This window comes from Cottoperca gobio, chromosome 17 (genome assembly GCF_900634415.1).
Source record: "Cottoperca gobio chromosome 17, fCotGob3.1, whole genome shotgun sequence".
Classification (NCBI taxonomy): Eukaryota; Metazoa; Chordata; class Actinopteri; order Perciformes; family Bovichtidae; genus Cottoperca; species Cottoperca gobio.
In genome coordinates, this window is record NC_041371.1 from 1400587 (window position 1) to 1424586 (window position 24000).

Here is a 24000-nt window from a genome sequence, read left to right on the forward strand (position 1 = left end):
TGTATTTAAAGCAGCAGAATATCAAATCCTTTGCTTCAACTGCAATGTCTGTCCTGCAGTACTGTTGCATTAGAGAAGCAGGACACCCGTGCTGTTTCCCTGCAACTCTGAACGGCGTGAACAAAGAAACGTTCCCCCCCCGGAGGTATCGGGCAGCAGTGCTGTTATCTGAACATTTCTTTTATCTCATTCCTCGGTACGCCAGGTCTGTGATATGAAAGCAGCTTCCCTGCAATATTTAGCATTCGCAATATCTTCGCCTCTGGCTGTGTTTCTACAGAATATCAGCAACAAATAATACATAAAATTACAAGGTTATATCACACATCTATGCATCACTGAGACGAGAGCAGAAATATCTTCCGTGATGGTATCACATTTTAGAAATTGCACAACAGGGATGCACAGATGTCATAAGCTCATGAACACATAACTGACTGTAATCTTCAGTTTGTGTAAGAAAATAAATAAATATATGGCTTTCCAATCTTTGTGTTCACTCAAAGTGCTTTAGAACACGTGTTTCACCCATTCACACACACTCATACAGATTCACAGTCAATTTGGGGTCCAGTAACTTCCCCAAGGACCTGCTGACTGCAGGACTGGGGATTGAACCGCTCAATATATGTGCCGCAATGTTAATTAAAAAAAGAAGAAAATAAATACTGCAACAGAAATCTGCGAGTCAATCACTGAACCCAGCGTCTGCAGCTTGTGATGATACAATAGGATCTACGGGGACATATTGCATGTGACGCCGTGTGTAGGTGGAGCAGTGAGAGCTGATGCTAAAAACTGGATTTTCGGCCGTAGTCCAAACGTACACGGGTGTGTGTGTGTGTGTGTGTGTGTGGGTGTGGGTGTGTGTGCGTGTGTGTGTGGGTGTGGGTGTGTGTGTGTGTGTGTGTGTGTGTGTGTGTGGCCTTGACGGTGCTTTGATTGTTTTTGCGTTTTCATTTGGAAAGAGAATTTATTTTAGACAGTGCTAGTGTGGACAGGATTTAATAAAACATGTTAATTAAAGAAGAACTTTCTAAGAATCTCTCGTGTGGAGATGTTCTGCGTCGCTCCGTCGCTGTGCTGACACACATGTATCAATGTCTGCTGTCCTCATGGTGGAGAATCAACACAACTGGAAGGCCGGGACCTGCGAACATGTTAGTTTTCGCTCCAGAGGTTCTTCTGCTTCACCAAACACTCTGCTGTCAGACTGAAGCAGAGCTCAGACTCTTCTAGTGTTGCATAACATTATTTTTATCAATGCATATTACTCTTGTGTGACGCTTGTTTTTGTTTACACTTGCTGCTTAATTTAATGGCTGTACTTTTATTTATCTGTATTCTTTTGATGATGTTTACGAGAGGTGAGCTAGTTATGATGGAGTGCCTCATTCATCCACACACACAAGATGTGTTCCTGTTAGAGGTCAAACATGAGCACAGAGATTGTTATTGAGTGATATGGATATATTCTGATGGTAATAGCAGGACTTCACACATGCTAATGTTGCTACTGCCCTGCATGAGCGGGACCATGCTACGTATTGATGGTTTGGGTCTTTTCTTCCGACCTGCAAGCCATCACGACATTGTGGTACACTGAGAGTGCTTCCTCTCATCTGTGGAAATGTGTCAATAAAGAGCCTCAGACGTCGTCACACATGTCACATGCCAATATGTCATCTTTCATAGTAGGTAGGATTCCTTCGTCCTTCGTCCTTCACAAGGTTTTTACCCGGGGGTTCTGCACAACAAACCTGCTGATTAAAACACTGAATGAAGCAGTTTCACTTTAAAAATCATTTCTCAGCTTGTTTCTCTAAAGTCCTTCATCCAGTTAATATATAGTTACAATGACCCAGATATAAAGTTGCATGTATGGTGAAGATGTGGCTTAAAACTGGATAAAAAGCCACATGTTGACCGTCTCTGGCATCTAACCACCAGGGGATACTTCACCACTACATCACTGGGTTTGATCATTGATGTAGGATAATGTAGGAACACAATATATAACACAATGCGGAGATGTTACACATTACGCTCTGTATGCATGTGAGGTGTGTGTGACAGGCGTAAACCGGAGCATCATGTTGACCTTTGACCTTCGCAGGGATGTGACGAAATCCCCCCCAAGAGTCAATAAAGCGTCATCATCATCATCATCATCATCATCGTCATCGTCATGACTAACGGCAGTTTGTCTGAGTTAATTTCAGCCCCTCGGTGTCGTTCAGCACTCGACTGACTCTAAGCACCTGTCACAAACTCCCAGGATGCCTTTCAGCTCTCGTTCATCGCTGCTGTTACGAAGCATGAAATGAGGCCACGAGGCATCGATGGGCGTGACGGCAGCGTTTGCTCTTCACAGACTTTTCATCAGCCTCAGCTTGTCCTGCTTTTTTATTGAGTTCAGGGATAATAAAGTATGAAATGAGAAACAAATTCATTAACGAGCGTGAAAAGTCTGCCGAAAATGCTCCTCGCCTCTTTTTCCGGCTCGGAGATGCGCGTGAAATGTATTGTGTCCTCATGAATTTAAATAATATTATATCGTGTTCCTCTTTCGCCAAAGGTTGGTTTCATGTTTATTAATTAATGCGCACAGACACTGTGACCCATAGTTACCCCTGGCATAGTTTAGACAGAATAAAATAACTTCAATAATCTATATTGTACTAAAATTTAAACGTTTATCATCAAATATTCATGTTCACCTTCATACATCGTTACCTTTATCAACGTAAGGATGAATATTAATGACAAGATAATACCCTATTATTAGCATTATTCGATGTAAAGGACCACACCAGTGTATTTACATGTTTTATATTATTTATTACTAATTTATTATGAATTATCAGTGATAGTGAAGCTCAGGTAGAGAGGGCTGTGTTTCTTCCATGTGTCCGTGAGCAAATAATTAAAACTGCTCACGGTCAGTTTGTGTGTGCAGGAAAAGTGTCTTTTATACCAAAATATATAAATAAATAAAAGTGAGCACAAACTGGATCCTTCTGATCCGTTACCGTTTAAAGGGAGACACTGCAGGTGAGTAACAGAAGAGAAAAGAGAAGTCTGGATGAAGCAGGTTCAAAGTGTTTCATGTTGTTCACATGTCAAAGGTTTGTACAGATTCTGGATCTGTCTTTGTATCACTCCATAAATCACTGAATCCTGTCAACACACAGAACTCTGTGCATCTCCTGCATGTAGTGAGTGTAGCGTGTATAACATGAGCTGTGAGTGACATGTGAACAAAGCCCTCTGCACAAAGCTTCAGAATATAGAGAGGAATGTTCTTCTTGTTGTTCTTGTTCTTCTTCTTCTTCTTCTTCTTCTTCTTCTTCTTCTTCTTCTTCTTCTTCTTCTTCTTCTTCTTCTTCTTCTTCTTCTTCTTCTTCTACAGAGTTAGTAGGATATACTAGTTTGAAAGCCGACATCTGATGAACCCAAACTCTCAGAATTAACCAGTGCATGTATAAATGATGTTTCTGTCGTGCCTTTAAATCTGAAGCAGCCTCCCTGCGTCTCTTGCAGATACGTGAGATCACGTACGAAACACGACATCGACATGCGTATTGGGATCCACTCGGGCTCTGTGCTGTGTGGTGTGTTGGGACTCAGGAAGTGGCAGTTCGACGTCTGGTCCTGGGACGTGGACATCGCCAACAAGCTGGAGTCTGGAGGCATCCCAGGGTGAGTCTTTAAAATGAAAGGCTCTGCCTTTAATGTGTCGGTTGTTGTGCTTTTTTTAGTTTGTGTATCTTTTTTGTTTCCAGATAATGAAGCTGGTTTTGTGTTTAAATAGTTTAAATTGCAAAATACACATTTGCTGTCCTAACAAGAACCAATACACTTTATTATTATCATGTTCAGTGATAATAGAAAAGTTTGAGATTAGTGGAAATAAGTGTGCGTTTGTGTGTGTTAGTATATTTTGCTGCCGTCACTTTAAAGTGTCTCTCTGCCACATTATATCTGCATGTCCCCTCTGATGGTCCTGTGAGGCCTTGGGACACAGGCTGAGATTAGTCCTCAAACTGCTGGTTTTAAATATCCTGCCAGCATCTGCTGTTGAGCCACGCTGTAGTCCCGACCTGCGGTCTTTACTCAACTCAGTTGCATAACATGGATGGATGAAGCCACAGTTTGTCTGCCACAGATATCTGATGATGCATGTGTCCGTCACATCCAACACAGCAGACACTCCAATAAATGCTTCAACATACTGGACCTCATGCTGCTTATTATGAGCAGCTCCTCTGAGGCTGAAGGTTTCTCAGTAACTGAACATCATGATGTCTGTATCTGGTTTGTTGAATGAATATGTTGTTATATCTAAACTGAACTTGATTTAACCCCTTGTGCATCATGCACTCATCACAATCATGCATTGTAATATATCTTTTAATCTAAAGCTCTGGCTTCAAAATTGTACTTTTTACAATTTTCCACCAGATTGAGACATTTTCTCACGTTTGCCCAAAGAGGCAGAACCTTTGTATGTTCTACAACATTCATTTTCCTGTCGCTGTTCCAGGAGGATCCACATCTCCAAAGCAGCTTTGGACTGTTTGAACGGTGACTACGAGGTGGAGGAGGGCCACGGGAAGGACCGCAACGACTTCCTCCGCCGCCACAACATCGAGACATACCTCATCAAACAGCCGGAGGAGAGTCTGCTCAGCCTGCCGGAGGACATCATGAAGGAGGCGGCCAGCTCATCCGACCGCCGCACCAGCAGCACCACCTTTAATGAAGCGTCCTGGAATCCAGAGCTTCCCTTCGACAACATCGTGGGGAAGCAGAACGTAAGTCCGGCCGCTGCTTGTGATACTGATGTTATGCACTTAATCACACTGGGAAGAAAATGTTTATCTTAAAAGCAAAACTTGTTCTGCATTCGAGGATTAAACTCTTAATTCCCGGGAATGAGTGGACTGCTTTCTGTGGAGAGATTGTGTTACCATGGTAACGCATCGCCGTGCGTTAGCCTGTCTATGTTGTGAGGATGACGAGCTGCTGAGTGTGTGTCCCATTCAAACATCTTCCTCATCCCTTCTTCATTTGTCTGCGTTCTCGTACACTACCGTTGCCGCCGCCGCCGCCGCCGGAGGCGTCACGTTGACATTTTGGGTGTTTTGTCTGAGATGGTGGATTTTGGAGAAAGCAGAGCAGAGTGTTCGTCATGGAGGGAGGGAGTGTAAGGCCGGTGCATTGTACCTGCCTTAAAGTCAGGAGTGCAGAGAAGGATGTGACTGTACGTAGAAACCATTGATCTGATTAGCTGTTTGCACATAAAGACAAATGTTGTGACGGTTCATATTGGCGCTAAAGCTAACAGCAGCTGTGACCTGAGGTCCACTGGTTAGTTTCTGGGTTCCTTTATGTACGTCGTGTGGAGATAATACGTTTTAAAGATAAAGCTTCACTTCAACTTCTCTGCTATGCAGATGATATTCAACTTTACGAGGACTACAACCAATAAGTATTTTCGTTATCGATTAATCAGCAGATTGTTTTCTTGATTAATGAATCATTTGTTTGGTAAACAAACGAAACATTAATCGATAATGATAATAATTGTTATTTGCAGCCCTACAGAGTATATAGAAAAACAAGCATGACGCAGAGCCCCCAGACTGTCACATACGTGGATGTATCTGCTGTCCCACACACTTCCACTAACAGATATGTCATCATGCATAATAGCTTGGGGGGGGATGAAGCTTAATATTCAGGACACGTTTGCGTCCCCAGATTGGTCTGAGGGGACGAGCAGTTGCGTCCGGCCCTGCTGGCGGGCACCTAGCGCCGAAGCACGCCGCCTGGCCGGCACTCAGTGTTCCTCCTCCAGAAGCAAATAAACACTTTTCTACAAGCTGCTGCTTCTCCTGCGGGCTGCTTCACTTCTCCACGTCTCAGCAGGAACGCTTCTCAGCTCTGGCTGGAGGGAAGAGATCAATCTTTGTATGTCACGTTAGAAACGTTGGCAGGTTTCAATGCACTGCAGATAATGTAGATGTTAACTTAGACATGATGCACAGGAGTCTGAGGAATCCTTGTCTTTGGGGCAATAAGACACTGAAAACAAATTCATTGTTTACCTCAACTCAACAGCTTTTGGGGGAATATTAGAAGCGAGTTAATTAGTGAAAAGCAGTTCTCTCGTTTATTAAGACATATATTACAACATGAATAAGCACATTCAGTAATGTGTCCTTGCTGGATTATAATACCTACAAGATGCATATGATGCGTTCCAGCCCTCGTGTGCACTGTGAACATGTTCTTCGCTCTCGCTGTGTGTCAAATGGCGCCGAGCCACAGTTTCTTTTTGTTTCATCTCCTGCAGCGACGAGCGAACAGTGAACTCTGCGTTACCTCTTGTGTACAGATGAGGACGTGTGCAGCTCTGGGCCTGTCGGGAGCTCATAACGTGGATGTAACCGTGTGTTTGGATTCAGAGGAATGCATTTTTTCGTGCCACTTCTTTGTTTCTGGCACAATGAAAGCCTGTCAGGACAGTCATTTCAGAGATTGTCTCTTTACATATCAAAGGCTTCTCGGAGGAGTTTTGAAGCGTCTTTTATGTTGTCGCTCGGCGCTGCTTGGAGCTGAACTGCTCCCTCTCTGGTAGTTTTCTGTCCTCCTGTCCTCCCATCTTCTTAGTCTGATTTAGTTTCAGCATCACTGGATTGAGGACAAGGTAGAACATTAGTGTGTGTGTGTGTGTGTGTGTGTGTGTGTCTGTGTGTGTGTGTGTGTGTGTGTGTGTGTGTGTGTGTGATTGTGTGTGTGTGTCAGTCAGACGGAGAGGAAAAAAGAGAAGAAGAGTGAAATGGAGAAAAAGAGAGCGTGCGTTTTATTTAGTCAATTATGTAAGAGTGTGTGAACATGTTTACTGTTTTCAGAGATGTCAGTGCGGCAGAATCCAAACAGCCCTGTGTGTTCTCTAACTGTGAACGACATCCATGCGTACAGTAGTAAGAAGAAGTTATTACTTTAACAAACAGACAGAAACAGATTGAGCATCACTGCTGCTTCAGCGCTGACTCTGGCGGTCCTGTGTCTTACATGTTAGAACGTCGGGCCGGGTCAGCGCCTCTTGGATCTGAGGCTGCTTACAGGCAGCGATGGTTCTTCTTAGCTTACGCGCTGAAGGACTAGTTGGTCACTTATGTTGAAAAGAGTCCAACAAATTAGTGTTGAGCGTTGAGTTCCTCTCTATTAATCAAACTGTTATGTTAAAGGAATAGTTCGACATTATTCGAAACAGGTTTACTTTCCTGCAGAGAGAAGAAGAATGATGCCACACTAACGTCTCCGGCTGAGTTGGTTTAGCACAAAATCTTAAAACGGTCTCAAACTTCTCTACAAACTCATTTTGGAAAAAGGTTATTCCTTTAAAAATCGTTATATATATATATATATATATATATATATATATATATATATATATATATATTAATCAATATACATTGTTACTATTGATTGATCTATTGATTATTTGTTAAGTAATCATTTTATACCACAGAGAACAGAACAAAAAAGCATTTTAGAAATTGTAAGAGAGAGAATGTTTGGCATTTTGATCGATTCATTGCAGATTATTTTTCTAATTCTTACATCTGTTCTTTACACAACTACTGTAAAATGCTTTACTCTCGTGTTCAAGCTGAAGTTGGTGATGCTTCTTATCAACAATAGTCCTTTTAATCAGCCAGTACAGCGACGGTACAGTTTACATACTAACGTAGATGTTAGGAACCATTAACTGTAAACAGCAGGTTGCAGACGTGCAAAAAAAAGCAACGACAGATGATCCGTCTCCTTTACACACGCTGCATGAAGCACCAGTAACCAGGGAACAGCCCTCTGCTGATAACTTATATCTTTGGCCAACCATTATCTTCCAATCATCCTGTTTTTCTATTATGAAGTTCAGTGATAAGCGTTGAATAAATGACATCACATCCTGCTCGTCACTGCGTTTATGGGCACTATCATCCGTCCAGGACTGATCAAACCCAGAAGATCCACGAGGTGCTGGGTTTGTTTGAAGGACGAGCCCTGAAATGAGACTCCCAGCTCTGTGCAGGCTCTCTGTAGCGGCTGAGTGGCTCTCTGTCTTTACCTCTTTCATGCTTCACTGTGTGCCTGCTGGCTCCCATGATGCACAGCACTGTCACAGTGCTTTCACCTCAAAGGAGGTTGTGTGTTTCCTCAGAAGACCCAGTTACTCAGTGTCTGTGCACTGTGAAAGCCAGGCCAAAAATAAATGCTATCAATTTCACATTTCTCTCCTGGTTTTGGCCTGTGTTAGTGCTGGTTTTTGAGACTTTCATGTGCACTGAAGAGAATCCGTTAAATGTTTAAATTGATGAAAGGGGGCGAAACTGTCTGAGGCACATGTGCCTGTTCACATTAAAGATGCGCCATAACGGATGCTACAACCATAATTAACAATACTAGTAGCAGTCTGAAATGCCCTCATGTTGATTCTGCTCAGTGATTGTTAACACTGCTGCAGTGCAGCGTGAAACGTATGAACGTTTAAAATGTTGATTTTTCATCATGCATTTTTTAACGTCAGCTGTGAATTGCTCTAAATGCTACAATTAGCATGCACATGTTCACTACAGTGCACAACTGTTGAAACTTACCATGATGATGTGGCACCTTTAATAACACACAATGGTTTTATTGTAACCCAACATTTTATTCTTTGGTTTAAAGTTACTAATGTTTCATACAGTACTGAAAAAGGACCGGTGAAGTCTTGCTCGTCAAATAGCGACTGCTTGGCTACTGGCCTTCCATATCAAATTACTGCGCTCTAGCTAAACATCTAGCGTCTGTTTTGGACGCGTCAGGGACAGCGGGTCAGTTTCCGCTTGTTACATGCTGTCATGGTCTTGATTTTCTGTTTTATTTTGAAATGTTCACTTCCCCTTGTGTCATTTCCCTCCCTCTGTGATTGTTGATTTGATCCTCCTGTCTCCATTCACCCTACCCTTATGTCTTTGCCTTTCTCCCCCAGCTGTGTCTCGTTCCCTCGTTTAGTGTCTGTGTGTATATATCCCTGTCTGTCCCAGTGTGCCTTGTCGGTTTGTCATCCCTGTTGTCTCGTGCGTACCTCGTGCGTACCTCGTGCTACCTTGTGTCTTCCCCAGTTTGTGTTTTCACTTTATGTTTTACCTTGTTTGGTATTTTCAAGCTTTTAGAAATAAAGCTCTCTTTTTGTTAACCCTTTTTGTCTGGCGTGCTGCATTTGGGTCTTCCCTGTACCACAACGAGACACATGCAGACAGTCTTCCAAACTTCCAATGTAGGTTTACGTCGTTTTCACAAAATGACTTGGGTCGACTTAGGAACACATTGTGGTTTAAGTTTAAAATGAGTATGTGTCTTACGTAAAATAAATTTCCGTTAGTTAAGTACGTAAGTTACGTAACACAAGTAAAATAAGTTGACGTTGAGTTTTGGGTCCACGAACATCCGCCTATGTTTGTTCCTACGTCAGTTTCTCTGAGCGTCTAATCGTGACACGGAAGAGTTTACAAGCACGGTGCGTCTCATACAGACACTGGAGCGGTGGAGCGGGGGAGCGGCACTGACACAGCGTCGGTATTTTACGACTTCCACCACTGCTGTGATCTTAGCCTGATCAGCACACTTACTATAATAATCTCTCTCACTGTCATTTCTTTGAGGACAAGTGGAAATGTTGACCTCTTGGTGATGCTTCATGAAAGTCAGACAATAAAGAATTTCATTCATGAATAAAGACACCAAGTTTCCTGGCAATCTGCCCAATAGTGCTCACGATATTTCCCTTTGTGCTGCAGCGTTGGTACGGATCCTCCATTTAACCCGAAGCCTGTTTGCGGTTTACATAACGATCCGCTTGCAATCTTTTGAACAGCATCGGCTCCAAACAAGTGATGTTGCAGTGAATTAGACTTTCTGGCTCTAAAGTAAAAGATAATCTGTCACACTACCACACATATGAGACATCCTCTGATATTAATGTTGGTGCTCACACTGTCTGATCTTACCATCGACCCCCCACCTCCATTTGCCCTTTTCCAGGCATCATATGTTGGCATTTCCAGGAGAAAAATATGTTGTGTTATTAATACATATCATACATGTAACCCCATACTGCTGCCCCCATACGGTACAGCCAACCACTGCTCCGGGCAGCATCACACTGAAATGTCAGAGATGGAAGCATGTGGCCTTTAGGGACGTGCACGGCAAAAACAATCCTGGCAGCACGGCTCATAACACGGAAAACCTACCCTCTCAGGGCGCTGATCTGTTAGAGCTTATTTCTGATAAACAGCTGCAATATCTTTACTGTGATCAGTGTCATACCTGCTGGTCCCAAAACAGCTTCTAATACTAAAGCACGTGACACAGCTGAGCTTTTATTGTCACTTAACGTGGAGATCCCAGACAGCCGCCGTGTCAGGATGAAGTACAAGTGATGAAAGAATCGTGAATTGCATCAAATCTCTGCAAAGAAGCGGATATAAAATGTGTTTTTGTAACTTTTAAACGACTTATGGTGGAAGTCTGCAGGGGATATAAGTGTTCAAAAGGTTCCAAATATTGAAAGTTTTTCTTCAGAGCTTCACCAACAAATGTTTTCATCTTTCTCGACTGAGAAGAAACTAAAAATACACCCATCCTCAGATCCTGATAATAAATGATCAGTGTGTGATGTTCAAAGCTCTGCTTCAAGTCACTGCTTTCCTGCATACTTTTCCAAAAATGCCTTTTGATGAAGCTGACATTCGGGGGTCGTCTGTGCTGTATGTAAAGGTGGAGAGATTTGATTTTACTGTTGCTTAAAGACTGAGTCAATTCAAAATAAGGCACTTTGTTGTATTAACAGTACTGCAGGGACCTGAAAGATTTTACTCAAATTCATTATGGAACAAGCCCAACTTGGCTCCACGAGTTGATGTCTAGCAACCTTAAAAAGATGAAACTCGGCCAAGAAATAACGTGTTTTACACTTTCTTTGTTTGGCTTAAACAAAAGATATATAACGTGTTAATTAGGGAGTTCTAGAGGCTGTGAATAAATACATTTACAGTGTTTATGTATCTCTACCTGCCATCAAACCACAGAGGAATTAAAGCAAATTAACCTCTTAGAAATCCATTATTATTTCCCTTCAAGTAGCTTTATCTTGTTCCCTATTCTTACAATATATCACATTCTTTAACAGCGTGTTCCAGCTTGTCAATGAAGATGTATATATAATATATATATATATATATATATATATATATATATATATATATATATATATATATATATATATATATATATATATATGCTAGTTTCCTACTGCTTTCAGTCTTTATGTTCATCGAACCTCTCTCTCTTCTCTACATTACTCAGAGTCTAAACTAAGTAACCAACAGTAACTGACAGTGAAGCATTTAATTGTAAATAGTTATATGTTATGCCTTCAGGCTGAGTTGTAGCACGTAACATTGTCACATAATGACACTGTATTCTCTGCAGTGTGAGCTGAGATATAATAAACTGATGATCGGGTCTCCAGGTCGCCACCAGGACGCGGCACAATGGAGCGTCCAATGGTTTTAATTATAATGAAGCTCGTGTCTCGTACAGTTATGTTAATGATTTGACACACAGGACACACATGTATATTCATATGCAACAGAGGTTTTGTCCAGTTCAAGTTCAACAACCGTTCACCTTCGCGGAGTGTTGAGAACAGAAATGAACAGTTTGCATGCAGTTAATGACACAAGACATTTGGTGAAGAAGAATCTAGTGATGCAGGACTTTCCCTGTATTTAGTTCACGTCCCCTTTACTCTTTACTATTATCTGATAAATGAAAAGTCTTTGTCAAAGTGTGTTCTTTTCCTTATTTTATGAAATCTGAAAGTCATGCTCACCAAGTAGAATTGATCCTTTTTCTCCAGATAGGAAAACGAGCGCTTTATGTGTAACTCTTGGGTGCAGTTCATGTTACTTTAGATCAGTGATTGTGCTCAGTAGATGTAGGCTTTGCTGTCTGATTGGGTATCATATTAAAAAAGGTTCAAACACACTCCCGACTCGCGTCAGTTTCGGAGGTACAATGCTGCCTCTAGTGGCCGTACTACTGTATGACAGGAGAGGAAGTCAGGTGATCGGGGTGGATAGACGGCTCAAACAAACACTTCACCTTCACCTTGTTTGTGTCCCGACAGAAAGCAAAACTCAACGTTGACTTATTTTAACTTACGTAACGTACTTACATGACGTACTTCAATTACGCCACATATGAAATGTGAAATAAACCATGTGTTACAGTCTATCGGACGACCCTACACTTTGAAAAATGACTCTAAAGTGGTTCCCAGTGGGTGGAAATGTTCAAAACAAACGTTCCGTCCTGCTGGATGGATGTGGATGGTTTGACTTGTATGTGGCTCACATGTCGTAGATGAATGCTTCAGTTTCTTGTGATTTATGAGGCATTGACTGTTAAACCTACAAACTACAGTCATTTATAATCAGCAGGTCGCTCTGGTTGGACTTAAATCTGCCCGTAATGACGGCCACTGATAGTAAGAATGAAAGAAAAAGAAAATCCAATAATCAAGATTAGTGTGAGAACATCAATCATGTCTGAAATGAACTTTTAATGATCTCAGTATGATGGATTTCCTTTGTGTAAGTGTTGGACTAAGTGAGACGAGGTGACACATGCGATTGGCCCGGCAGTCGTATTTCTCACACACGTCTACATCACACATATTTTCATAATGGCTTTAATGGCTGCTGGCTCTGCGGGGCTCCGACACTCAAAGGGTGATTTGTCTGAAGTCGCCACGCGATGGTGGAGAGTTGATGTCAATGAATGTGAGAGAAGGACTCTGATCCTCACGTGTGACATCACTTTTACCTCAAGTGCTTCTCTGTAACAGAGGTTCTCTGCCTCAGGAGCTCACCTGGACGTCCTGCAGAATTCACCAGATAATGTCTCACAGAGAACAGAGCCTTGAACTGACCTGTTGCTTTTGTTTCTGAGAAGACGTTGTGGTTGTCGTGCAGCAGAACGTGTTGGGCAGGACGTTGAAGTGAATGAGGTACTCCGAGCAACGGCCCTCTTTGTTTTGTGTTCGTTTTCAACCAGAACTATGACCTGTACCTGAACGTCACTTAGCCGTAACCATAGAGGTGAAGGTAAACACAGTCATGCTGATAATAATCTCAATATATAAATTGGAGGATTTGATTTGTCATTTTAAAGATTGGTAATCCACCGACATGTCGATGCTTCTTTGGTCATGAAGCTGCAAGTGGTGAAATGTTCTGTTGTGTTCAAAGACAATCCGACATAGGGAACTTCCTGTAGTCAGATAATTGAACTTAGAGGACAAAAGACAAACAAAAGAGTCCTCTGTGAAGCCGGAGTGAGATTGTTTTCTTGCTTTACAAAGGTTGCTTTTAAGTGACCAATTCTCAGATCTACGATGATGGAGCCCCGTTATTGTTCTGAGCGACATGAAAAGAAGTTATGGTCAATTACAGTATTCATACAAACACATTTCCCCTCAGAATTGTGTTTTAGACCTTTACATTATGAAATGAAATGGACTGCACGTGCACAATCATCAGCGTAGTTCTTTAAAGACGACAAGAGGAGAGTTACGAAAAGTTACGACCTTCCGTTTGTGTCATATTGACAGAAGGAAGCGAGACAGGAAGTGATGAAGTGGTAAATTAAAACCTGAGGAGACACAAAGAACCTTGTGTCATTCCATGACTTGTTTCATTATAGCATATTAATGTCTTGCCGTGGTTGAGGACATAATAGAGCCAGTCTCTGAAAATGTTTGTTTTCTCATCCTTCACTTGCTAATGAGGTTTACAATAAAACAAATGGGTCAGAATGTGTTTAAACTTTGTGCATTTAGTGTTCGTTATCGTGAGGTTTTGCCACTAAAACTCTTCTCTCAGCCGTGGTTGTTGTCCCCCATTTCATGCTTTATATTTGTATTTATTTTCCGTGCATAACTTGTGCATAAAGCATCCACACGAACGTGCGGCGAGTGAATGAGAGCTGCATGACGTTGCATTTTGGTCCCTTTCCTTAAGGTTCTTTGTCTTCTGTGTAACGGATGTAACTGTGTGTCTGTTCTTCTGCATTTGTCACTTGAATGAAACAAAAGGGGGGACAAGCAGGTTCATTCTATGTGCATGTGCTTTCCCCCTAGACTCTGGCTGCCCTAACCAGACATTCGATAAATCTGCTTCCAAACCATCTCGCACAAGCTTTGCATGCCCACTCTGGTCCTGAGGAAATTAACAAGCGAATAGAGAGCGCCATCGACTTACGGAGTGGCGATAAGTTGAGAAGAGAGCATATCAAGCCTTTCTCTCTGATGTTTAAAGACGGCAGCCTGGAAGAGAAGGTAGCTGGGTTCTCTCTCTCCCTCCTCACATCTATTCTTAGATGAAGAATTTCAGGAGCAAAACAAGAAACCAACATTGTTTTCTTCCATCATGAGTAAGCTAAAGGCTCTTGACACCATTTGAGTAACTAAGAGAACATTTGTATCGGACTGTATTTACATGAGGCACTTTAGCTAATGGTGTACCTGAGTTGTAATCTTGTAATAAATATAGATAAAAAGGCGCTGCGTCAGCACTTTCCTCCATTCGGTCCCTCAGGATAATTACACACTCACAGTTTTTAATTAGAGGCAGTTAATAACTTGATACATTTCAAAAGAACAATTATAAATTGAATTTGCATTTAGACGATGCACTAATAAAATCAAAGCACACAGATTGTGATTATTTATAATAAACTATTAACTCATTAAGTGTAAAGTAGGTGTAACTTCTTCAAGATCCACATTCTCAGATCATTTAACTCCACCTACTGTTCTCTGGGTCTAGAACAACTTTTCTCTCTCAGGCTTATGTGACTTTATTACATATTAATGTATTTATAAGTGAAGCTCAGCTCGCTTCAGACTCCAAGTGAACCTGGAAAGTGGAAAGTTTTGACTTTTGCTTAGTCAGCTGTGCGAAACACAAGTTTGACAATCCTCATTTGTTTTGCACAGATTGCAGAACCCCCTTCAGTTTACTCATGACCAAAGGTCCGTGGACCTGTTACCCTCTTTGTTTTTACACGAGCACATTGCATTCACTAGAGAAAAACAACATTTCCGAGACGTTTTCTTCACATCTCGAACTTGTGAGCTTGAATTTATCTTTAAATAGATACGAGAGTAAATTACTGCGAGACATAATAACTAGACTATCACTCGTATCTTTTAGAGTTTTAATTAGAATCCAGAGCACAGTGTTGATGACACTTGCATTGTTGCAGCTGAGTTATTAAACAAAACAGTCAAGAGTGGAACAAATCATACCATCATTTTAAATATACAACATGTAATTAAACATATAACAAAGGATGTACAGACCCTTAACATATATCTGATATGTCAGCCATCACAAACAAACGCAAATAGCTTAATGTTAGGTTAAGATAAGATACCAAACGTATCAGCTGAATTTAGTATATATTTAATATATTTAGATTTATATATATTTATATGTATATTTATATATATATATCTTTTTTTAAATAAATATCTTTGTTTTATATTTATATATATATATTATAATAATAATATTAATAATAATAATAATAATAATAATAAGCTTTATTTGTAGAGCACCTTTCATAGAAGAATTACAGCCCAAAGTGTTTCACAGCAAAAACAAAAAACATCGTACAAGATTAGACAGAACAAAAGCATTTACAGAACAACAGAACAATAATCCAGGTGTCGATGTAAATGAGTCTGAAGTAGCATTACAAATAGTATTAAATAGCAGAATTAAAATAGTCATTGGAAATCATGCTTATGTATATAGTCAAACTCAAGACTATATGTTGTTTATAGTTGCACATATTTATATATATATATATATATAAATATTGTCAGAATAGGGAACAAGATAAAGCTACTAGAATGAAAATAAAAGTGGAAAACAGGATTTCTAAAAGGTTCATTTGCTTTATTTCCTCTGTGGAGTGATTGAAGGTAGAGGCACATAAACACTGTGAATGTGTAAACTCAGATATGTTGTTTACATATCAACAAATTCCACTGAAACAGTTATTCTAAATATTATATATATATATGTATACAGTATATATATTCTAGATAAGTCATAATCACAAGAATGTTCTTTTTCTTTGATGAATGCACTTCTGTAGCTTCTGTCCCCTTTTATTTTAACCATGAATAAACTCACCTTTGACTTTGAGTTGACCTTCATATGCCCCCCCCTCCATATCAAATCTTTTCCAAGAACCTATTTTTTTCTGTTGGTACCTCTTAACCTCTTTAGTAAGTGTGCAGTGATTTGCTGTTGGCCTCCCTCGTTTTTTTCTTCTTCTGACAAAGTTGTGACGAAATGTGAATCCTCCTCTTGCTAATTTCCCAGCACCCTTTGAGAAAGAGACAGAGCGAGGATGGGGCAGCGGGGGTCATGGGGGTCGTGGGGGTGGAAAGATTACGATGGAGATGAGTCAGATTGTCTGGAGAGTCTGACAGTACATCGGTGCAGGGTGTTCAATACAACCAAGAACAGTAATGAAGTAAACTATCTCAGTCATGTTCTCATCCAACTGGTTGTAAGAAAATCCCAAAATGCTGAACAATTTCAAGGACAACTGATGAAAAAGATCCAACTCTTAAACAATGTGTTCAGTAAGATAATCAGTAGGATAATCTTCACAACTGAAATGGACTTTTAGCATTTTTGAAGCGTAAATGCAATCGCTGTGGCACCACTTCAACATCACAGCCACAAAGTTTTATCTTTCAACTTCGACAATCAAACAAAACTACAATTGGAAAATACTACAAGTTAAAAAAGCTACAATTTGGAAAGTTTAAGTGTAGTTTACACACAGTGAGGCTGTAAAGAGGGACCAGTTAGCTCATTTAGCCACTTGTTAGCAAGTAAAAGCTTCAAGATTCACAACTGACATATCAACAGACGTATTTTATGTTGTAGAAAGAAACCTTTTATTAACCACAGTTCTTATTTCAGGCTTCTGACCAAAAGCCCTTTGACTTTGAGACGAGGGAAGTGCAAGAGATGCTGACTCATTTCCAGGTTTTAGGACTCAGTCCTGCAGCACTCTCATACTGTTACTAAGATAAAGTATATAAAACCTCAAACCTGATTTAGTTGTACTAACTTAACATAAATGCACTTTATATAAAGTTCATTATCTAATACGTCTCAAATCCAGAGAATTCACATTTAGTTTTAGTAACATTGTGCTTGCACCTTCCCCAGGACCCCACAGCTAACCCACCGGCTCGTGTCTCTCTCTAACGCTTGTGGTTGAACCATTGAATGCTTCGGCGGCAGTGCATTGATGTGTTTGAGGTGCATTTCAGTGCGTTCAGTCTTCTCTGTTTGTCTGAAAACTTTTTTTCTCCATCTTCCCCTCACCTCCTCTTCCTCCTTCTATCTCTTCTTCTTCTCCTCTTCACGGCGCAGTACTCACAGATGAGGGACGAGGTATTCAAGTCCAACCTGGTGTGCGCTTTCATCGTGCTCATCTTCATCACCACCATCCAAGGCTTGCTTCCCTCTGCCAGGTAACAGACTGTGAACATGGCAGATCATTCTGAGCAAGTACATGTTGTAGGATTAGATTTGTATCTTCTGCAGAATGTGTGGAAGTTATTATTATAGTAGATACATATTTATGTTTGAGAAACAGAAAACCTTGAGAACATATTTCTATATTTCAGAACAGCTGATAAAGAAACTCCCTCGAGATGTGGAAGATCTGTTCTCATAGAGATAAAGTTATTTTATTTGGGATATCTAATCATGCAAATATAAAATACTAATGTATTTTAGAGATTTACATATATTGAAATGTTTTCTGTGGTTTTCTTTTGCCATTTATTGTGTTTCTGCAGGATGGTAACCATGGTGATCCAGTTCTCGGTCCTCATCGTCCTCCATTGCTGTCTGGTCCTGGTTACAACGGCGGAAGACTACAAGTGTCTGCCACTCGTCCTGCGCAAAGCCTGCTGCTGGATCAACGAGACGTACACGGCGCGAAACGTCATCATCTTCATCTCCATCCTCATCAACTTCCTGGCAGCCATGATCAATATAGTGAGTTTCCTCTTTTTCAGCCATGGATTGATACACATTTGTGACTCTTCCTCGTTCTTCAAGCCAAGCCAGACCCTGTAAAAAAAGAGGCAGTGAGCATTGTGAGTTGTGTCAGTGCTGTGGAAGCATTAAGTGACTCTTTCATAACTTTGAGTTTAATTTATTCAAAAGCCTTTTTTCAATATTTCAAACTAATTGACTCCATTTGACCTGATACGCCGGTGCCAGGTGCTTATTACTTAACTAACAAGCAGATAATAAGCTTTTGGTGAGGCAAAGTCTCTGGATGTATAAAGCAGAGTGTGTAAAACAACCTTGAGGCCTCAACTGGTGAGAAAGGGATCGGATAGTCAAAGAACAAATGGCCCACTAATCCCAAAGAAGCAGAGCCTTGGAGAGGTTTGTTTGTGTGAATGAACTCAAACTGGAGAAACACAAAATGCAAACGGTTCTTAATAACGATTTGTTTAAAAATCCATTTTTACATCCTGAGTTCTTGATGTTCAGCATCAGTAAGTGCTTTGAGTTGCCATAAAGGAACCATAAAGACGTTAATCATGCCTTCGTTGCCACAAGCGGATGTTGCAGAGAAGCAAATAAAATATGTTTTCAGTCAACATGTTGCAGATACATTGAGTCTGAACATTGTGTGACTTTCTGTTTCTTATAGAAGCTACTCAAGTGATTCAAGATAAAAGAAATCCTTATTATATAATTATGTCCCAAACATTGCTCTCCTGCTGCACCAGGTTCTTTCATAGACCTGTGAAAACCCCTGAAAGGGTTTCTGGGTATGTTTTTGCTGATCTTGCATCGTTTTAATACTGTACAACAACAATCCCTTCTGTCCGTCTCTCACAGCTGTGGTGCGACTTCGATAAGTCCGACAGCACCTTCAGCAACCAGACGTACAACGAGTCGTCCTCCATCCCAGATATCTGCTTCTACCCAGAGGTACCGACTAAATGAGGTGTCTGAATTTTGCAGTTAGGTCCATCTGTTGTGTTTTTTTCCGCTTCTGCGACAACGGCAAAATGATGAATTAAACATCCTCAACATCTGCTCGTGCCCAGAGGGAGGTCTCGCCTCAGACTACGGCGACTGATGGAGCCGTCAGGACGTCACGGAGAAAACATCCATTATGTTATTTTGCTCACAATATATGCAGCTGATTGATGCGCTCAATAAGGGAGTGAAATGTTTTATAGCTGCAAGCTTGGGTTGGGTCACGTATGGTTGCATGGAAAAACATGGTGTGTACAAACAAGAGCAGTTTGTAGATTCATAAAAAAAGATTATTGACTCTTTTTTATGGCTCAAATGTGGAAGATTAGATTAGAAAAAAGCCAAATCATCAGATATCCATCAGCCATGTTTCCATAAACATATTAATATGTGCATTTTGAAACATCCCTTTAGAAACATATATATATATATATATATATATATATATATATATATATATATAGAAAGGGCAAAATTTCATAAAAAATCAATTACTAAGTACTAAAATGTTTTAGTGTCTTCCCGGATATTCTCATAACTCGCCAAAACATGGCGTGGACAACGAGTTTTATATCCTTAGTATATGATGATTAACACAAATCAACCTGTGAAAACGTTTGTTCAATATGTTGTGTGACTCTGGAGGAGCTTTGTCAAGTCTAAACGGGGAAAAGATGCTAGAGAGTTGCATTTTGGGAAATGTAGTCTGAAGTGTTTAGAGCTTGACCTTAACAGAGACTAAAAAGTCAGGATATCTTTTCCTTTGCTGCTTCAATTTGACCAGTTTTATATCTTATTAGTTCCCCACAATTATGGAAATCCAATATTAAATCGCTCGAATGCTGAGCCCATTACTTCTTTAAAAAGCTTAGCTTTTCAAAATCTTCTGTGAGATAGAATAACTTTGAATATTTTTTTAAAACCATGCAGAGAAATACTAAGTGTTACATACTTGACAATACTAACATGTTGATGTTTAGGTATAATTGTCACCGTCTTCATCTTAGTTTAGCATATTAGCATGCTAACATTAGCTAATTAGCTCTAAACACAAAGCACAGGTGAGGTCATTAGTTCTGCAAATATAAATCTTTGACCTGATGATGATGGCGCTAACCAAAGTTACTACAGTTCATCCAGGAAGGAAGTATGAATGTCTGAACAGAATTTCACTTTTCCTTCTGAATGTCCTGACAAGTGGAGTAACCTCATGAAGTAACTGACCATGGACCTCATATTAAGCATAAATGTGCTTGTTTTCGCAGTATTTTGTGTTCACGGGGGTCCTGGCGATGGTGACGTGTGCGGTGTTCCTGCGGTTGAACTCGGTGTTGAAGTTGGCGGTGCTGCTGGTGATGATCGCCATCTACTCGCTGCTGACCGAAGCTTTCTACACTTCGCTGTTTGTTCGCTACGACACCGTGCACAACAACACAGAGTGAGTGCTTTAGAATGACATGTTCAACCATCACACATCCGTGTAATGTTTGGATGTCAACGTGCATTTGGATATGTAGTTCCTGGTTCATAGACTGTATACAGGAAGTGGGCGTAGCTGATGTCACTAATTTGTTTGTGGACTGACGCTTTAAAGCCTTGAAGGGTTGCCATCTTGGTTTTGTCCATATTTGGACGAGTGGGTGGAGCTGAGGAGAGCAAGGCCCGACAGGGGCAGGTAGCCTACCATTAGCAGCTAATGCTAGCACTAGCAAGATAGCTTGTTAGGAAGCTTGTTTGTAATGTTCTTAGCGGAAAAAAATTATTTTTAGTAAAACCGAATGCTGAACAACACCGTGATAGTGACCTGTCAATCACAAGGTAGCCCCGCCCTAAAGCATATGCTGCTGCATCGTTTTAATCTAAATAATTTACTAAATGAACGCCATGCTGTGTTGAAGAAGGCTTGAAACTACTGATTGAGACATAAACTCACAATAAATCAAGTGAGAAAGTCGAGTCATTTTCTCATAGACTTCTATACAATCAGACATTTTATGCAGAATGCAGGTTTAACGTACTTCTGCATCGGCTTCACTTTCCAGTTGTCCTGGAACTTAAGTAGAAAATATGACTTTCATATACACTTCATGATCTGATTAGATGATATAGCATTTTCTGCATACATTTTAGTAATGTTGGTGAAACTATTAACAAAGCGTGTTAAAGTACAGACAGGTACATTAACGTCCTGTTAGTTTCATCACCTCTTCTAAAACACATCAGGGAGCCACGATGACCTTTTTTCTGCAAATGCAAACTCATATCAGGGGTTCTCAGTTATAGAACCTTGACCTTTTTATATTGACAATGTATGAAGGCATCCTGAGCATATATAACCTGTGAAGAAAAGGTTTCCATACGAGCGCCATGGGGAGCTGAGGGTAGTCCGGTTCATTTCTTTATGGCCCTCTGTGATACGAGAGAGAAGGTCACGGAACAGCATTGTGTGATTTCAGCTGCAAAACGTTCCAGACTCGAGTCGTGGAGCTTAATATTTCATTTATTTGTGCGAAAATTCATGAAAACCACGCTGTGAATGAATTAGTTAGTTCTATTGTGAAGTAGAATTAATATCAACAGCTTCTCAGTGGCAGACTTTGTTTGTTTACGCCCAATACAATCTTTTCTCATTCCCAAGATGATGTTGAGTAACTCGCAGCTCATTGTGTGTGTTTTTCCAGCCGGTTCACTTCTGTGTGATCTCACTGCAGCATCCATGACACTTGTTTAGAGCGTGAGGAGACTTAAAATGCAGATGATTCAAATCAGATCACTATAAGAAAAGCAGATGTATCTCATTTGTACGCTGGATGAGATCATCGCTGCTTCTGTACTTTGACGTTTGATGTGTGTGGTGCTGTGTGCTGTGGGTATCAATGGCGCATTTCAAATCTTTCTTTTTGGCTTACTGATGCAGCCTGTTGAAACCCAAGCATCGCTCTACACCTGTGAAATGTACATCTGTATGTTTAATCGATATATATCCTCCTATGACCCTGTTTAGCAGGGAGACAATGATCTTTGTGTTTCTGTGGCATCCTTTGAATACTAAAGACGTCAGACTGTATTTCACATGTCCTTATTCTCTGCACTTTTGGGAGTGGAACAGTAAAAGAGTCATGGAGGTTTTCTCCCCGTCAGGCTCCTGCTGTGCACAACAAACTGAACAGGATTAGACGAGAAAAATGTGTCTTCTTGAAAAATACTTCTAAAAACTCAACTTTCTACGCTCACTTTCTCTCAATTGTGTCAATTCAATATTGAACTTGAGTTATATGATAAGACCCAGATTAATATGTAAGATTAGATCTTTGTTATATGTCTTTGTTTGTTATAAACTAAGTGATGCATTGTGTGGTCACATGTCGAGCTGCAAAACAAACAAAACCCACGTTGAACTGCTTATTGCTCGACAAACTACACTTTGTGTGTGACATGAACACAACTCTTCTTTCAGCAGAGTCTTCTTCTCTCTTCTTGTCCCAACAGAAACTTCCTGGGGACCAAAGAGACGTCTTTGCTCCTGATGGCCATGTTCCTCCTGGCTGTGTTCTACCACGGCCAGCAGGTAAGATCGCACTCTTTGTTTGGTCACCTGAACGGAACCAGACCTCAACCATAGGCGTGTCCTTGCGAGTCTTTTAAGGGAGCACTGGAGAATTGTGTTGTACTTGATATACGGAGATCATTGTCTTCACAGAGACGCATCGTTCTCCGTTCTTCTGAGAGGATATGAGCCGTGCCACTTACCGGAGAGGAAAAGAAAGAAAACAATTAGACAATAACACAAACTAACCCACCGACCTGCCACGTTAAATGACTCTTTTTGTCAATGGACTCTGGTGGTTTTGAAGAGAGCATAGATACCGGCTGCAGTTCCCTGAAGGGGGTCTAGAAGCTTAAAATACACTTTGGTATCTTTCAGGACCTTCACCTGCTCAGAGAACATCCTCACCAAACCCCGACATTCAGGCGGCAGCCGGCATTCAGGTTACTTAAAAACGTTTGTGCTCATTGACCCCTTTCAATACGACACACTGGCACTGCAGAGGGTAATCCTCGATGACATCAGCCATCCTGTCCGGTGTTACTGCCGTGTAATATCTGATATTCTTCAGGTACACTTTGTTTGAACATGTGCTACATTATATCAGCCATTTTCATAAAGGCGCAATCAGAGTCAGCCGCCTGATGGAAACTGGTGTCACCGCGGTGCTTTCATGCTCTCGCTATGGCAACCTTTGATCATGCAGTTCAGCGGCTCGGTGTCGGTCAGACACGGAGGGGAGACGGCCGTAATTGAGGCTCCTTTGTAGCCCTATAAAAGCAGAAGACAGCCACATTTGAAGTCATCCAGTGGCATATTGATTTCCTCTGGGTCAATTCTAGCACTTGTTTGGCAAAGCAGACACAATGACAGCTCACAGCACGAGGCGAGAACGCTCACCGCTCTGAAAAGCTGTTTGTGTGAGATGCAGCGGCGCATATCAAAGAGACGATTTACTCTTTGCAGGGAGGTCCAGTGTGCAAAATGAGTGTTTTTAGTGCTTAGTGCAGTGTTAATGGGCTGAGCTTTAAACACAATGGCTCCGCTGCTTTGTTCTGCAACATATTCTAAATTATCTCTTCTATTTCTCGTCGCAGTACAACACGGTCTGAAAATGACATATATTCAAATGATATTTTATACCACACAGATTTGTTTTTGGTTACATAAAGGCCTCATATTTATGCAACAGTTTTATAATCATCTGCAATATGAAATACT

General features: G+C 40.8%; 1 protein-coding gene across 1 annotated transcript in view; it reads left to right on the forward strand.

The window, feature by feature from the left end:
* Window positions 1-24000, forward strand: part of adcy8 (adenylate cyclase 8 (brain)) — an 87815-nt gene that overhangs the window by 46323 nt on the left and 17492 nt on the right. The window contains 8 exon segments of the mRNA XM_029453256.1: window positions 3544-3702; window positions 4547-4817; window positions 14267-14464; window positions 17595-17695; window positions 18026-18227; window positions 19089-19181; window positions 20498-20670; window positions 22722-22800. Coding sequence (XP_029309116.1) covers window positions 3544-3702; window positions 4547-4817; window positions 14267-14464; window positions 17595-17695; window positions 18026-18227; window positions 19089-19181; window positions 20498-20670; window positions 22722-22800 — 1276 coding nt within the window.